General features: G+C 35.7%; 1 protein-coding gene across 6 annotated transcripts in view; it reads right to left on the bottom strand.

The window, feature by feature from the left end:
- ZFYVE28 (zinc finger FYVE-type containing 28) overlaps positions 1 to 17,283 on the bottom strand; it is a 191,581-nt gene that overhangs the window by 94,629 nt on the left and 79,669 nt on the right. For 5 of the 6 annotated variants that reach the window (XR_006353600.1, XR_006353601.1, XM_043971653.1 and 2 more), the window contains exon 7: positions 10,393 to 10,494. The exons of the other annotated variant lie outside the window; for it this stretch is intronic. Coding sequence is in view for 3 of the 5 variants with exons in the window: in XM_043971653.1 (XP_043827588.1) it covers positions 10,393 to 10,494 (102 nt within the window). In the remaining 2 variants the exon portion in view is untranslated. The remainder of the gene's footprint in view (positions 1 to 10,392; positions 10,495 to 17,283) is intronic. 6 annotated transcript variants of the gene reach the window in all.

Here is a 17,283-nt window from a genome sequence, read left to right as displayed (position 1 = left end):
CTCACTTCACTTGGCATAAGTTCATACAAAGCTTCCTACTTTGATGAAAAGTAGGGGATGAAATCATCCTCTTTACCATTTCTTATAGCACAATAGTATTGCATTCATATACTATAACTTGTTCAGCCATTCTAGAGTTGATGGGCAACACCCTCTTAGTTTCCAATTCTTTGCCAACATGAAAAGAGCTGTTATAAATATTATTGTACATTTGGGTTATTTTCCTCTTTCTTTGATCTCTTTAGGGCACTGATCTAGTAGTGGTATCACTGGGCCAAAGGATATGCATAGTTTAATAACTTTTTGGCCACAGTTCTAAAGTTCTGCTTTCTAGCATAGTTGGACAAGTTTACAATCCTTCCAGAATTTGTTATTTTCCATTTTTGTCCACGTAAGCCAATCTGATCAGTACATTAGAGATGTTTTAATTTGCATTTTTCATATGACTATTGATAGTTCAGATTTCTTCATCTGAAAATTACCTATTTATATCCTTTGACCATCTGTCAGTAGGGGTATGGCTCTTATTCTTATAAATTTCATTCAGTTCCTTATTTATCTTAGAAGTGAGACCTTTATCAGATAGAGGCTGAAGAAAAATTTTCCACTTCCTGCTTTTCTTCTAATTTTAACTGTACTGATTTTATTTTACATAGTGATTTTTAATGACCCCAAGTTTTTTTCTCAAATAAAGGCTCATTAATATATATGTATAAAGAAATATACATATACACACATATGCATATAATATGTATCTCTGATAATGATCATGATAATAGAAGGAATAGTAACAGCAGAAGCAACAGCTAACATTTATACAGCACCTACTACTATGTGTCAGGCGTTATGCTAAGTGCTTTATAAATATTATCTCATTTTACCTTAACAACAACCCTGAGAGGAAAAAGCTATTGTTATCCCCATTTTACAGATGAGGAAATTGAGGCAAACAGGTTAAATGACTTGCCCAAGATCACACACCTAGTAAGGCTGGTTTTGAACTTAGGTCTTCCTGACTACAGTCCCAATGTTCTATCTACTATGCCACTTAGGAAATTCACCTACGGAAATGAGGAAAGCCTCATGGAGTCAATGACATTTGAGCTATGCTTAGAGAATGGGTACAAATTCAATAAGAGAAGAACAGGAGAGAGGTGATAAGGGCTAAAATTCTAGCCAAACTATCTAAAATATCTAATGAGTGGTCACCAATAAATTATAAGCCTTAGCAAGAGTTAGACTTTTTTTTTTCTTTTTTAGGCAATGGGGGTTAAGTGACTCGCCCACAGTCACACAGCTAGTAAGTGTCAAGTGTCTGAGGCCGGATTTGAACTCAGGTACTCCTGAATCCAGGGCCAGTGCTTTAACCACTGCGCCATATAGCTGCCCCAAGAGTTAGACTTTTAAGCATTTATTAAGGAGAATAAGAATTTGGTAAAGAGAGAAAGAAAGCCCTACATTCATTTATCTATTAAAGGAAGAGCACATTGCTAGCTCCGCTCTCCACCAGAGTCCAAAGGAAAGAGCCCCAGTCAGAGCGCCAGTTTCCTCCTTCTTCCTCCCACTAGCAAATGTCACTTCCTGACGCCAAAGAAAAGACGCATGTTCTTGCCCTTAAAGACCTTCCTTTCATGGCGGAACTTTTCTACAGTCAGTCTCCAGCAGGTGGCATCATTCCAATCATTACAGAGGAAAGGATAAGTCACAAGAATGATGGGGTCTTGCATGGCATAGTCTGACATTAGTTATTGAGTTGGGTTGGAGAATCATCAGAGATGTGTCTTCAAAGACAATATGGTGGAGGCAGAGCCAAGATGGCAGAGCAGAGGGAACATTCCAGCCAATCTCTCCCAACATTCTCCTTCAAACAACTTGAAAATAATGTATAAAATCAAAATCTAAAGTGGCATAGCCAACAAAAGACTGGGGTAAGATTTTCCTTCGGGTTAAGACATCTTAGTCAGAAGAAGAGGTCTGAAAAACTGGGGTGAGGCTGGCCCAAGTACAGTACAGCAGCAACAGCAGGAACTGAAGCAGCAACAATTCTAGGAACTCTCAGTGGAAAGTACAGGGAACCTTTGTGTAGGCACTGTGTTTAGGACTAGGTACTGTTTGGCAACTGCATTGTCCATTACCCAGTTCTAAGTCTCAGGGGAGGGAGGGGGGAGGAAGGAAGGGGGAAAGGGAGAGGGAGGGAGAATGAGGCCAGGGGACCTAGTTCCTGATAGCAGTTCCAAGACAGAGAGAAGCATTAGTGCTTGGGACCCCTTCGGCGTGAGGACCAGAACTCAAACCTAGAGAATAGTGACCCCAACTCTCCTCAGATCACAACATGTTGAATATACCAAAAATTTATAGACCTTGAGAACAAGCTGTGAAAACAGCAGGATGAAAAAACCTGACAATGACTCCTACCTCCTTTCCTCCAGAGATGAGCAGAGCCCAACTCAAACATAAAATTCAAAGTCAAGAAATAGCCTGGAAAAATGAACAACAACAACAAAGAGAACTTAAACATAAAAAACTACTAAGATAACAGGAAAGTTCAAAACAAAGAGTTAGAAGAAGACAATATTTTTTTAAAAACAGCCCTATAAACAAAGCCTCAAAGAAAAATGCAGATTGGACATAAACCCAACAGGAATTCCTAGAGGAGCTAAAGAAAGATAAAAATAAAGCAAAAAGTGATTTAAAAATCAAATAAAGTCAGTAGAGGAAAAACTGGGGAAAGAAATGAGAGCAATGGAAGAAAATTCTTTAAAGAGAGTTTAGTAAAAGAGGGACAAAAAAACACTGAAGAAAATAATTCCTAAAAAAGCAGAAATGAGGAGGCAGCTAGGTGGTGCAGTGAATAAAGCACTGGCCCTGGATTCAGGAGGACCTGAGTTCAAATCTAGCCTCAGACACTTGACACTTACTAGCTGTGTGACCCTGGCCAAGTCACTTAACCCTTATCCCCCCCCCCCAAAAGCAGAATTGATCAAATGGAAAATGAAGTACAGACCCTCATTGAAGAAAATAATTCCTAAAAAAAATTAGAATTGGTAAAATGGAACATTAAGAAACAAGAAAACAAAGTCAAAGAAACAAAAAAAAGAAGAAAATGTGAAATATCTCATTGGAAAAACAACTGACCTAGAAATATACTGAGGAGAGATAATTTAAGAATTATTGGACTATGGGGGCAGCTAGGTGGCGTAGTGGATAAAGCACTGGCCTTGGATTCAGGAATACCTGAGTTCAAATCCTGCCTCAGACACTTGACACTAGCTGTGTGACCCTGGGCAAGTCGCTTAACCCCCATTGCCCCGCAAAAAAAAAAAAAAAAAAAAAAAAAAAGGATTATTGGAATACATGGAATCCATGATAAAAAAGAGTCTAAATATCACATTTCACGAAATTATAAAGGAAAGCTGCCCATATATTTTATAAAGAGAGAAAAATAGAAACTGCCCAGATTAACAGAAGAGGAAATAGTATATTTAAATAATTCTACATTAGAAAAAGTAATTGAACAAGCCATCAGTGAACTCCCTAAGAAAAATCCCCAGGACCAGATGGATTTTACAAGTGAATTCTACTAAACATTTAAAGAACAAATTAATTCCAATATTATTATAAACTATTTGAAAAAATAGACAAAGAAGTCCTACCAAAATTCTTCTGTGGCAGAAATATGGTTTTGGTACCTAAACCAGGGGGAGCAAAAACTATAAACCAATTTTTCTACTGAATATTGATGAAAAAATTTCAATAAAATACTAGCCCCCAAAAGAGAAAAAGACCTATTTGTACAAAAATATTTATAGCAGCTCTTTTTTGTGGTGGCTAAGAATTAGAAATCAAGGTAATGCCCATCAATTGGGGAATGGCTAAACAAGTTCTGGTATATGATGGTGATAGAATATTATTGTGCTATAAGAGATGACAAGCAGGACAATTCATCAAGGCTTGGAAAGACTTGTATGAACTGATGTATGGTGAAGTGAGCAGACCCAAGAGAATGTTGTGCACAGAGACAGCAATATTGTTTGATGAAGAAATGTGAATGACTTAACTATTCTCAACAATGCAATGATCCAAGACAATCCCAAAGGGCCAATGATGAAACATACTATCCACCTCCAAAGAAAGAACTGATATTTATGGAACACAGACTGAAGCATGCTATTTTTCACTTTCTTTAATTTTTTTCTTTTATTCAAGTTTTCTTATACAAAATTACTAATATAGTAATGTTTTACATAATTGTACATGTATAATCTATATCTGATTGGGGAGGGGAGGGAGGGAAGGAGGGATAAAATTTGGAACCCAAAACTATAAATAAAAATATTTATTACTTTAAAAAAATACTAGCAAAGGCAATGTGGTGATATCATATAGCTACACGTCACAAAATAACACAATAAAAAATTGTAGCTGAAGATCATTAGAAGGGCTATGTAGAGGTATATGGTGGGAGTGTGAATAGTCAAAGAATACCTATGAAAAACTACAAAAGAAGTAGGATAATATATGTAATCAGAGAGGTATGTGATTAGAGAAAATGAAATGATCATATGAAAAGGTAAGGAATAACTTTTGGACAGTATGCATTTCCAATGCAATATCAAGAGAACAAAGAATCCCAAAAGTTACTTGAAGGAACTAAAAAAGTTTCATGGTGCATTTGTGCATTAAAATTAATTAATAGAAATATTTATTAAGCAAACAGTTGTTTGTGTTGATGCTTAATATTATTTCTACTAAAACTTTTTAATAATAAAAAGAGAAATCTAGAGGAAAGTCTCAGAATATTGAAAGTAGAACCCCAAAATATTTTTAGGAAGATATGAACAAGGATTACAACATTCATTGAAGAGTATATCGGCATTGATGATACCACAGAGCTATCAAAACACTGACATTATAACAGGTCACCCAGTCACCAGAGATTATTACTGACCTCAGCAGATATACCCTCCTTCAAATTAGAGTTACACCAGGTACATATCAACAAATATTATCACTATTATTTTGTAGAACAGAAAATTTATAGTAAGACAAAACTAATGGAATACTACTATGCTATAAGAAATGATGAACAGGTTGATTTTAGAAAAACATGGGAAAAGACTTGCATGAAATAAAGAAGGGTGAAACTAGCAGAACCATGAGAACTTTGTATACAGTAACAGCAATATTGTTCATGACTAAGCTATTCTGAGTAATATGAATATTCAAATCAACTACAAAGGACTTATGAAAACAGATGCTATCCACCTCCAGAGGAAAAAATGATCTATGAAGTGTGTATTGTATGATTTCACAAAAATATCTGTATCAAATGTTGGTTTTCTATATTGTGGATTGGGGTGGGGGAGGGAAGGAGACAGCTTGGAACTCAAAATGTAACAACAAAAAATATATTTTTTAAAAGGAAAAAAACCAAGAGACAATTCAGTCTAACTCTTCATTTTATAGATGATTAAACTGAGGCCCAGAAAGGAGAAATGCCACACCCAGTTTCAAAGTCACAGTGAATTCAGGTCCTATATCTACAAATCCAGTGTTTGTTTTGCCACACCAAAGTTTCCTCAAGTTAATTTTTTAAAAGTTCATTTCTTGGGGCAGCTAGGTGGTGCAGTGGATAAAGCACCAGCCCTGGATTCAGGAGTACCTGAGTTCAAATCCGGCCTCAGACACTTGACACTTACTAGCTGTGTGACCCTGGGCAAGTCATTTAACCCCAATTGCCTCACTTAAAAAAAAAGAAAGTTCATTTCTTAAGCTAAGGATGCCCTTTTTAAAAACTGAAAGTTAAAGTGTGAAACTGATTAAAAGTCAAGGAAAAAAGTCAAGGAAAGATTAATTTAGGGTAGAAACAAACTAAGAAGGTTTTTTAAAGATGAGTTTAGTTTAAGGATATGATATATGTGAATTAGTGGATGAGAAATGGAAAGTTACAACAAAGTATAAGTAATGTATTCAAAGAAAAGAAGGAACATGGTTATTTCCAGAATAATTGTCTAGGATAGCATGGGACATATTTTTTGTAGTTTGTGACCCAAACCCTCATATTTCTTTATACTGCAACTTTTCAAATGAATTTAATGGAAAATTACCAGGTTGACCTGGAGATGGGAGAAGAGGTATCTCTTCAGGCTAAGGGGCTAAGCTCTAAACTCATGAAAATGCAATTTATGTTGTGAGATACTGAACTGGAGCTGGGAATACAGGGATCCTCTGGCCAATTGCCTGGAACCTTGTTCCAAACCTCAGCTTATTTTCAGGATCACAGTAATGCTTCTATTTAAAACTGCAGGCTTTGGTGGCTGAAGCCCAGGGTTAAGGAGAGAAGGGAAAACAAATTTGTTACATCTGCTGAGGACAGTGATAATCTCTGGTGACTGGGTGGGTGACCTGCTGTTATGTCAGTGTTTTGCAAGATCTGTGGTTTCATCATCATGGATATACTTGCTAATGAAGGTTGCAATCTTTGTTCATATCTTCCCTAAAAATCTTCTGGGGTTCCACCTAACATTCTAAGGGACTTTTCCCTATATCTCTCTTTTTTATTATCAAAAAAGTTTTAATAGAAATGGCATTAAACATCAATAAAAACAACTATGGTTACTTAATAACTATTTCTATTAATTAATTTGAATGCATCATGACACTTTTTTTAGTTCCTTCAAAAGTCAAAGTAAATGTCTGTCAAAAGTCAAGAGTAAGTGGCAGCCATTCCAGGCTGAGTTGCTAACTCTGTTCAAAGATTTAAATAGGTGTGAAATCAGTCATCTATTAAGGTCTCAAAGCCACAGAGAAAGCCAGAAGTTTGCCTAGCTCAAAATAAAAGAGGAAGACATTGTATCCACCCATTGTTTCATTGTAACATTGCTCTGACTGGATGTCCTTGCAGAAAGTTTCTTTTCCAGTAAGATTTCCTTATCAGTAAAATTGTTACCACAGCTCTTCTTGTATAAAATGATTGTTGGACTGGAAGCTACATGTCAAAGACTGCTACTGAAGGATGCTTCACAGAATGACCTAGGAAAAGGAACTGACAAGATGATGCTGGCAACATTACTATGCTAGCTGTGAAGTAGATTTTGTTGAAAGTTCCTTGCCTGATAGAGAAGATGCTAAGGAAAAGCTGAAGCATGAAGTTAAGGAGAGAAGGGAAAACAAAGCTAGAAACTTGCCCAAGTGACAATTCTGCCTTTGGTGCTAAGAGAAATTTGGTCTTCTCTGTGATCTTTGTGGATTCGGGAATTAGAGGATGGGTACAGTCCAAAGAGGCACACCTGGCCAAGTTCACAGAAAAAGCAAAGTAAAGTCTTCTGAGTACAACTCCAGTGCTCCCCCCACCCCCATATCAAAGTTGCTTCTTAAATTCTTAATTTTTTAAAAGCCAATTTCTCAAGCTCAGGGAATGCTCCTACTAAAAACTGAAAAGTGCATAAATGACTAAAAGTAAAAGTAAATTCCTGATGCCAATGACACCACAGGTTCAGTCCCTATCTATATGGGTAGAGCTATTGTGGGCCAAGTTTGGTAAGAATGCTGGGCCAGTCAGGAGCATTATAATGGGTCTAGTCCCCACCCTGCATACATAATTTGGTACTTGCTACTGCTTTTATGGGCTATGATGGATAGATGAGATGTTGGGGAGATAGAAATGGCAAGACTAGCAAACTGAGTAGATCTGTAGGGTGAGGAGGAATCAGGATTTGAGAATGATTACATGGTTGTGAAAATGCATGACTAGAAAGATGATGGAATCCTTGGTAGAAAGAGTAAAGTTCAAAAAATGGGTTGAAGTGGGTTTTTTTGGTTGGGGTGGAGAAAGACAATAAGTTCTTTATTGAACCTGCTGAGTTTGAGAAGCCCATTGAAGAGACATCCAGTTCAAAATGTCCAATAAGGTAGGTGACGGGGGACCAGAGCTCAGAAGGAAACTTAGGGCTAGATTTGAGAGTTATCTGTACAGAGATGATAACTGAACCTATGACAGCTAATGAGGTCACTTAGAATTAAGTGTGTGGGGCAGCTAGGTGGAGCAGTGGATAAAGCACCAGTCTTGGATTCAGGAGGACCTGAGTTCAAATTTGACCTCAGACACTTGACACTAGCTGTGTGACCCTGGGCAAATCACTTAACCCTCATAGTGTATAAAGGGAAAAGAGCCTCAGGGTGCGTCTATAGTTAGGAGGCAAGATAACAGATAATGATCTAACAAAGGAGACTAAAAAAGAGCAATCAGACAGGTAGAAGTAAAACCAAGAAAGAATCCCCAGGAGAGATGAAAGTACAGGAGAAGGCAGTCACCAATTTCAAATATTACAAAGTAGTAAAGAATGATGAGGATTAAGAAAATGCCATCCAATTTGGGGGTTAATGATAACTGGAAAGAGCAACTGCAGTTGAGTGGTGACATCAGAAACCAGACTGTAAAAAGCTGAAGAATGAGTGAGGGGAGAAGAGGAAGAAGAAATAAGAGTAAATAGCTTTTTTCCCCCCTAGGAGAGTGATCTAACAAATTGAATGAACTGACTTGGTAGGCAGAGACTTCCCTCCTCATTAGTAGTCTCCAGACAAAGGTGAAAAGATGACTTTTCAGGCATGTCATGTTCAGGTACAGGATGGCCTTTAAAATTCCTCCCCACTCAGAGATTCTGTGGCAACTGTCATTATCACTATTATCACTATTTGTAATTAGGTGCTCTGTTTCTATGGCTAAAAAAAAAATCATCATTTTCTCCATTGTGTATAACTGGCTATTAAATAACTGGGACTAATTTGATTTGTTAATTTGGGTTTTCTTTCCATGAAAGAAGCAAAGGTAAGGCACTAAAATGATCAGTTACTAGCTTAAATGGATAAGAAATCTGGCTGTATTTAGATTATCCCAAAATAATGACATGGTAAGCTTTGTAAAAGAAAGTTTTTTCAAAATAAGTGTTTCTCTAGTCAAGCTGCTACTGCACTAAACAATGTCAGCAGATGGCCTTCATTATTAAATGGTTCCTATTAGACTGTACATGTACATAGTGCTGTAAGCATTGTACTAGCAAAATGTTAGAAGCTTATACTAAAATAAACAATATCAATTTTAATGATCTGGAAGCTCAAGAAAAGATTCAGGAACTGTACAGTGAAATAATATAACTATGGACTCAAAGATAAATTTCATGCTAATTATATCACTGAAACCATCAAGGCAAAACTGAAAGTTTAAGACAATCTAAATATCTATATAATCCCATAATTAAATTTAATGAAAAGTACAGTGGCAACAATTAAAAGGGGAAAACAGAGCAAAAGTCAACTAACACTGGTTGTAAGCAAACTATGGAATAAACAATTCAAATGTCAACTTTTAAACATTTAGATAATCAAATGACTGTTTCAGTTTTACTAGTAAAGAATCTAGCATATGTTTTTAAAGCAATAAAGAGGTTCATGGACCCCTTTTTAATGCACATGGAATACTTCCCAGAAAATCAAATTCAAGGGAGAAATTAGTTTAATTTCTAGGTTTGGTGGATAGCAAACATTAGAAATAGAAGGAAAAGAGATCAATTAAGTACATAACATAAAGAAGGTTCATTTGTAAAGTAAAAGCTATCAAGTAAATAACAGTAAATCTCAGAATAGAAGCTATTATAGCTTCTATGATGCAAAATTGCTAGTGCAAGCAACATAAAACAGTGACTGATCTTAGCATTGGTTAAGTAACTTACAAGCAAATTAAAAATCTTGACTCTTAATTATAGATCAATGTAAAATATATGTAGGTCATTAACAAAGATCGGAAGGTAAGTTAGAGTTGTTTATTCACAAGAATAAAATATAGCATTCTTAGGCTGTGGAAAAATATAAAATAACATATAGTTGATAAATGAAATAGTATACTTTTTTCCTACACATAAACACTGCCCTTAAGGAAATTAATAATTTATTTTTAAAATGCTATAATGTACCTCTCTTTTTTGTTAACAAAGTATGTAAGAGTAATAAGTTGAAATCTGAAAGGTATTACTGGAATAAAATAGTTATGCAATTCACAGAAAAGTGAAAATTTATTTCTGAAACTAATTTCTTTATTCCCTTTATAAAAACAAGGATAATCATGCAACTTAATATTTGAACAGAAGAAAAAGGCAAATAAAATGCTAATAACAACATAAAAGAAAATTTGAAAATGCCAAACTTAAGATAGACAGTTGGAAGTAACAGCTGGGTTCATGAAATGGCATATGTGAAGAAAAAAGAAAAAGGAAATGATGAAGAAATTGTAAGCATAAGCCATTTTTGTACCCTCTTTGATTTAGTCTATCATTTCACACATTCTCACTGCAGGGGAAAAATTATAAGTTGAGGAAAGAGGAGTCAATTACTACTTGCCTTATTTTTCTTAGCAAAGTGTGGAAGGGTCTAAACAGCTCAGACATATCTTCTGCCTTACGGTCCAGGTTCAAAGGTCCTTCAGAGTAAACTACAAGCCCACTGTATTCAAGATACAAAAGTTCTTCTTTTATACGAACACCGAATAAATAAAATATACAAGATAAACATCTAAAATAATATTTAAATTGCTTGTGTGGATTTATATCCTTATGAACTGTCCTTGCTATTGGTTATTTTTTTTTTCATTTTTGTGTGATGACTTTATTACTAATTTTCAATTAGTGCAAAGAAAATTGTCAGATTCCTTCAACCAAAATGAGAATTTACGAAAAACAAAACCTTATACAATATATTACAAGTTCCTTTAAAATTTTTTAAGTAAATAGTAATAATAACAGCTCGCATTTAGAACTTTAAGATTTAAAAAGTGTTTTAGCAATTCTGAGGTTGTCCAACTAGGTGTTATTATGCTTATCTTAACAATGAAGAAACTGAAGGCCCAAGAGGTTAAGTGATTTGCCCAAGGTCTCCGAACTAATTAGTGGAAGTGTGATGACTTCATCCCAGGTCTTCTGAATCCAAATTCAGTAGTCTTTCCACTACACCACATTCCCTATTTATCAGAATTTCCTAATGACTTAAAAGTTATTACAAACAGTAACCATCAGCAAAAATAAACATTAAATATACAAATACATAAGAATGAGAACTAAAATGATCCTGATATGAAACTATAATATTTCATTTAAATATCTACTTTTTGCAAAAACCCAAAAATTATATGACTTAGGATGAGCCATTAACTTTACTTAGGTCACAAACCTTCAAAGGGAAAAAAAAAAAAGGCAGGAGTAAGCATGAAGGAGAGAACCTCCAGACTGGTCATATTTGTCCTCAAGAGAACTCAGGGGGCATATGGAGAAAGAGATTATAGAGACATTCTCATATATGATTGTTTCTATCTTTCAAACAAGGTACCAAATGTATTGCAATTTTCCATTTTACTAACAAAGAAACCTCTCCTATTTTCTAGTCATAAACAGTCAATCTAGCAGAAAAGGGTCATGGTAGTCTTGTTTTCTTCAGTGAAAAATATCTGTCCATATTTATCTCTGCACAGATGCACTAGTTAGTACATAGGTTTTCATTATAGTATTGGTATTTCTTCTATTTCCATTTAACTATCACTTCTGTGCATAGTTGGACCTTACCTTCTACTTTACCAAGGCATCCAATGTAGTTCCCTACACATGATAGAGATGCAATAGAAATTACTGACTACATGATGACTATTTTCCTTACAAAGGTAATGGCTCATTTGAAGAAAAAAAGACTTTGAAAGCAAAAGAGAATTCTTTGTTGACTATTTCATGTTTGATGTTAATCAACCCCCTAATGTGAGACTCTGCATCTGTGATATCTGGCTGAAGAGAAACATCATACATCTTGACTTCTTCTGGGTTGATCGTAACCCGAATTATAGCTGTGTTCAACTTACTGTGTAATTTAAAAGACTCTACTGCAGGCAACTTTTACCGCAATTTTAATTTTTATCAAAACAAATTTAAAGAAGAATTAGGCAGAATGGGACATGGGAAGGTGAAGGAAGATGCAATTTTAATGAAGGTAAATGTAATGAAATTAAAGTCCTTCCCATTTCTTTTGGTATGTTTTATGAAATATATGTTTGCTGGTGAGCCATATTAAGTTTACAATGACTAGAAGACAATCAAGACTGAAGCTTTAGTTTCATGGATAAAATAAGGTATTCTCAGAGAGACAGAAAAAAAGAGTGAGGAAAAAAAGAGACAAAGAGAGACAAAAGCAGAGAAAGACAAAGGGGGGAGAGAGGGAGAAGGAGAGGGAGAGGGAAAGAGAAAGAGAAAGGGAAAGAGGGAGAATAAGGGAGAGAGAAGAGCTGATAACAATTTCATTTTCCACATGATAAAGAAAGCAACAAGAGAAACAGCAGCCCCTCTTGAAAATCCGAACCAATGCTGAAAAAATTAGATGGAGATGTAGAACAGCCTTAGGAGAAAGTAACTGGGAGTTGGTAGTATAAAAAAAAAGTGAATGACTGGACAGCATGAAGCCTGGACTTTAAGAAAATCTACAGGAAAATGAGAATTCCACAGCCAGACATTCCAAAGGAAAATGAAAGCTCACATCTAAGTAGCTCAAAAGGGTTTTCATTCTTACCTAATTTGATCCTCCTAACAACCTTATGAGGTGGGTACAATTGTTACCCCCATTTTAAAGATGAGGAAACTGAGGTTCATATAAGTTAAATGATTTGCCCAGGGTTACACAGCTAACTATACCAGCAAACTAGAGAAGGGCAAAAACCATTATTATTTTTAAAGATGGTGAAAATGTGGGTTGTAAGAAGTACTGTCATATTGATATTTACCAATGGAAAATTTTAGAACAATTTGTTAATCAGATGCTTTGGGACAATTTAGAAAAGGAGATAACATGGGATCCTTAATATCAAGTCATGCCAAAATAACTTCATATGATAACTATCTATATCTAATATCTATACAGATATAGACAGATAGTGGTGTAAGGTATTTTCTTCACAACCATCTTGCAGGAAGGTAATATGATTATTGTAATAATGAAGGTGAGGCGCTGAATGTTTAAGTGACTTGTCCAGAGTCACACAGTAGGAAGGATTAGAGATGAGATCTGAACCCAGGCCATCTTGATTAGTTGCAAAGCATAGACCTGGAGTAATGGGAATGTAATTCCCATCATCCAAAGAAATATTGGTAGCATTGCATCATGTATGTGATTCCTTAGGTTGGGATCAAGAAGGCAAATCCGAGATGATTCTGTTCCACACTGAAGCAGCAGCCAGGGTCTGCTGCCTGAGAATCAGGAATCCAAGAGAGCTTGGAACCTAAGAGATAAATGGCAGAGACAGGGATCTCTTGGTGAAATCTAGGGTCCCTACTAAATAGTCAGTATTCAAGGGAGTTGTAAAAACGTCCCAGCCTTCTATTGCTTATTGTCCCTTATTTTATCTCTAGTTTCTCTCTCTTCTTTGAACTCCTCCCTAGACAGGAATGGAGGTCCAACCCCCAGTAGAAATGTTATGACGTGCCTGTCATATCACTAACTTCCCAATTTGCAATAGTTTGAATCTTTGCTCCTACAAGCTTCCTCAGCTGCTGCCTGAGTGAATATAAGGATGTGACCCCATAATTCAGCTTGTCTGTCTAGACGTGAGTGGGTATTGTGGACATAAAGATGAAACAATGAACTTTCAGGAGATGACATGCTGCTTGCTTTCATTAACCTGGATACTGGAAGACTTGGGTACATAGTTCTAAAGGTTAGAAAATGGTACCAATAGCCATTTACAGGGCATCTCTATTAAAACTTGTTTTCTGCATGACTGAGAATGTTAATGATAGTCCTCTGTAATTTATAATTTCATAGGTTCTCCTCTCAGCAGTCTGGTCAGCAGATAAAGTAATTGCTGAAGTCTTCCAAAGCAATTTAAATGGACACCTCTTTTTTTCTTTTGACTTGTAGCCTGAGCACTTTGTTCTCATCTTACATGATAAACTATACCATCCTCAGCACATGAACTTATTTACTTCTAGGCCTGCCATTTCTTAGTTGCTATTCTTTTATACCCATCTTTACCCTTTGCCTCTTCTTCAAAATCTAGTATATCCCACCTAACATTATTAACTTGTTTCCACAAAAAAGCAGATGAGAGAGAACACCTGAGAATAAATATCAGAACAATGCTATGCTGCAGTGTAGGAACTATGCTCCTGCCTGCCCAAAATTCAGCCTTGAAAAGCTAAAAATCTGGTGTTTCAGAGACTTTATACTATGATAACTTAGTAGGATGTCTCCCCGGTTCTCTCTTTTCCTCCTTGTTGTCTTAAGAGTCTTCTTGTTTTGGAGACTGGTTTACTGGCAGCTACCTCCTAAATGTCCCTCTCTGTGAGACCTGGAGTGTCGGTACCAGGAATGGGAGGGAGAGCTTTTTGGGTGCCATGGCACTGCTTCCCTGGTGACCTAAGATGTATGCATGTGTCTTGGAGCACTAAGGCAGGTGCCTGTACCTTATTTTTTAGAACAGTACACCCAGGCTACAACCTCTATGGTATGGGTGGGAAAGGAGTAGCTATGTCCATCCAGGTGGCAGTTCCTTGGGGTTCAGTGAAACTTCCTTGGGCCTGCCCAGGACTCATTTTCTGATTGGCCCAAGTATTTAAGATTTCCAGGGAAGCTACCTTCTTCTTCGGTCAATCAGAAAGAAAATGGGATTTGGATTTCTGGGGATTGGTCATGGAAAGTTTTACATGAATAAAAATTGAACCAATTCCTTCTGCTCTAGAATAAAACATGGCCAAAACATAGAGGCATAATTACTGATAAATACAGGGGAGTAAATTCTCATATTTTAATAAAAACAAGATTAAATGTTTTTTAAAAAAGAAGTATATGTAATAACTTTCTTTTTGGGGGGGTTCTGTACTCATTTATTATCTTTAGCATTTGTGTACACATAATACATTTTTATTTTCTAATTCCAATGTCATTAATACTTTACCATTCTAAATAAAAGAGTTCAATGTCACAAATTACAAGTGTTTATCTGGTTACTAATAACTTTCTACAACTATCAGTGCATGACTTTTTTCCATATTGATACCAGGATGATTATAAAAGTGAATTATTTGAAAAAATTTTAAAGAAAATGAGTTTCTGGCTTAAGATTGAGTTTTAAAGCATGTCTTTGGATGGTGTAAGCTAGTATACTATATTCTATTGTGCCTACAGTATTTATCTGAACTTGCTTTATTTTAGAGGAGTAACACCTGGATATGCGTTACTCATTTCTTATCTGAGGTTAGATAAAGGTCCTTGAAGATAATCTCAGGATGATGGAGCCAAAAAGTGTTTCCTTAGAACTAAGAGGGAAGTCAGAACTTTTAGGTTAATACTAGGTAAGTGATAGGTACTAAATAGATACTAATCTATTTTTTAAAAAAAACTCCACACTTACTAAATCCTTTACTATTATAAGTAATCTTGTTTGGCTTCAAAGAAAACAATTTGCTTAGAATTTAGAAGAAAAATTCATTAAAAAATGAGATTCTGCACCAATGCAACCATTAAGACAGAAGTATATCATGTGGTTTAACCCACCTCTAAAAAAATGTAACATTCACCTAAATTCAAAGCACCCTTTAAGGTCATTCATGCCAGCAATCTTACCCTCTGCAATCAAAATTATCAGAGAGCTTTGAAAAATCACCTCTATCACTGTGCAAAAAGAAATGTTGACTATGATGAATACAAAGAATAATGGAAATATTTATATAAACTGATTCAGAGTGAAGTAAGCAGTACCAAGAAAACAATATGCACAATGACTGTGGTGATGGAAAGGGAAAGAACAACAACAAAACAACAGAAATCTGTGATATAATAATGATCAAACCTGGTACCCAAGAAGAGATAAGAGAAGGTCCTCCCTCTTTCCCCTCTACTCCAGGGTTGACCCACTCCCTCCAGCTTCTCTGCAAGAGAGGGGTATGGTAGAGGAAGACAGTGTGTAATATCAGGCTTTTTTGAACTATTTCTCCCCTTATTTTTGTTCTTTATTAGCAGGGATGGCTTTCTCTAGGAACTGGGAAGGATACATTGGGAAATGCAGATAATATAAAACCAGAATATATTCACGTACATTTACTTAATTAAAAAAAAAAACTACCTCAGACAAGTGATTTTCTCAAAGTTTAAGTCGAGTTTTAAGACAAAAAGGCACGGACTTTTGTTTTGTCCTTTTTGACTTTTTGAAAAAAGAATCTTAAGGAAAAGGAAACATCATAATTTAAAGAAACAAAGAACTATTCTCCTGTTGCCTTGTGGCACAGAGATATAAATGGGAATATAAAAATGTTAAAGCCTTCTGATATAGAAATATATCCACAGTCTTATTTTCTTTGAATCTTCAAAATATTTCATTAACTAAAAAAGAAAAAAAGAAAAGAACATGAATATGATTATGAAGTTCCATAAATATTTTGAGTTGGCGTGTGCATTTTTTCTAGAAGCAAGATTGCTCCTAAGACTAGTCTGAAAAATTCTATCGACAAATTTATGTATTAGTTGCAACTGTAACAGCACTATAAGCTGCTTGAGAAAGTTGAGAAAATTCTTTGATAATTATCTTTTCTTGCACCTTAGGAAACACAGTGAAGTGAATAAAATATTGCGTATTATTTTATGGGAGAGAGTAGGGAAGAATAGTAGTCTGATTTTGAATAAATGCATAGCCTCTATTTTCAGGGATTCTTTCCAAATCTAAAAAAATATGCATCATCCTCCAATGGTTTAAGACAAATCACCAATTCCTTCAATTACCTGGTGTCAACTAATCCCATGACCAGGTTTCCTTACAATGTGATCCTTCTTTGCACTAGTAGGGAGACAGAAACTCCATGCCTACCTGAATCCTGACTACCTGAACCGTAACTATCTGAATTGCCAGGCACGCTGCCACCCTCTTTATCCACCTTCTTTCACTATGAGAGGTGTTCAGGAGGAAAGTGCTATTGTAGCGAGGTTTCTCCATTCTATCTCCTCCTATCCCCATTCCTCCACTTTTTAATAATAGAAGTTAAAAATGCTTAATTTCATTCCATTGCCCTGTAGGCAATAAAAAAGTCTGTATGATTTTCCCCTGGGTTCTATACAGTTCTATGTCTCCATTTAAGAGCCTTGCCAATAAATGTGAATCTAGTCAAGCAACAAACATTTAGAAAGCCCCTATTATGTGCCAGATGCTGGGGCTACAAAGACAAAAAATGAAATGGTCCCTCTCCTCAAGAAACTTACAATCTACTAGAGAAG

This window comes from Dromiciops gliroides, chromosome 6 (genome assembly GCF_019393635.1).
Source record: "Dromiciops gliroides isolate mDroGli1 chromosome 6, mDroGli1.pri, whole genome shotgun sequence".
Taxonomy (NCBI): Eukaryota; Metazoa; Chordata; class Mammalia; order Microbiotheria; family Microbiotheriidae; genus Dromiciops; species Dromiciops gliroides.
This window is presented reverse-complemented; position numbering and strand designations above follow the sequence as displayed.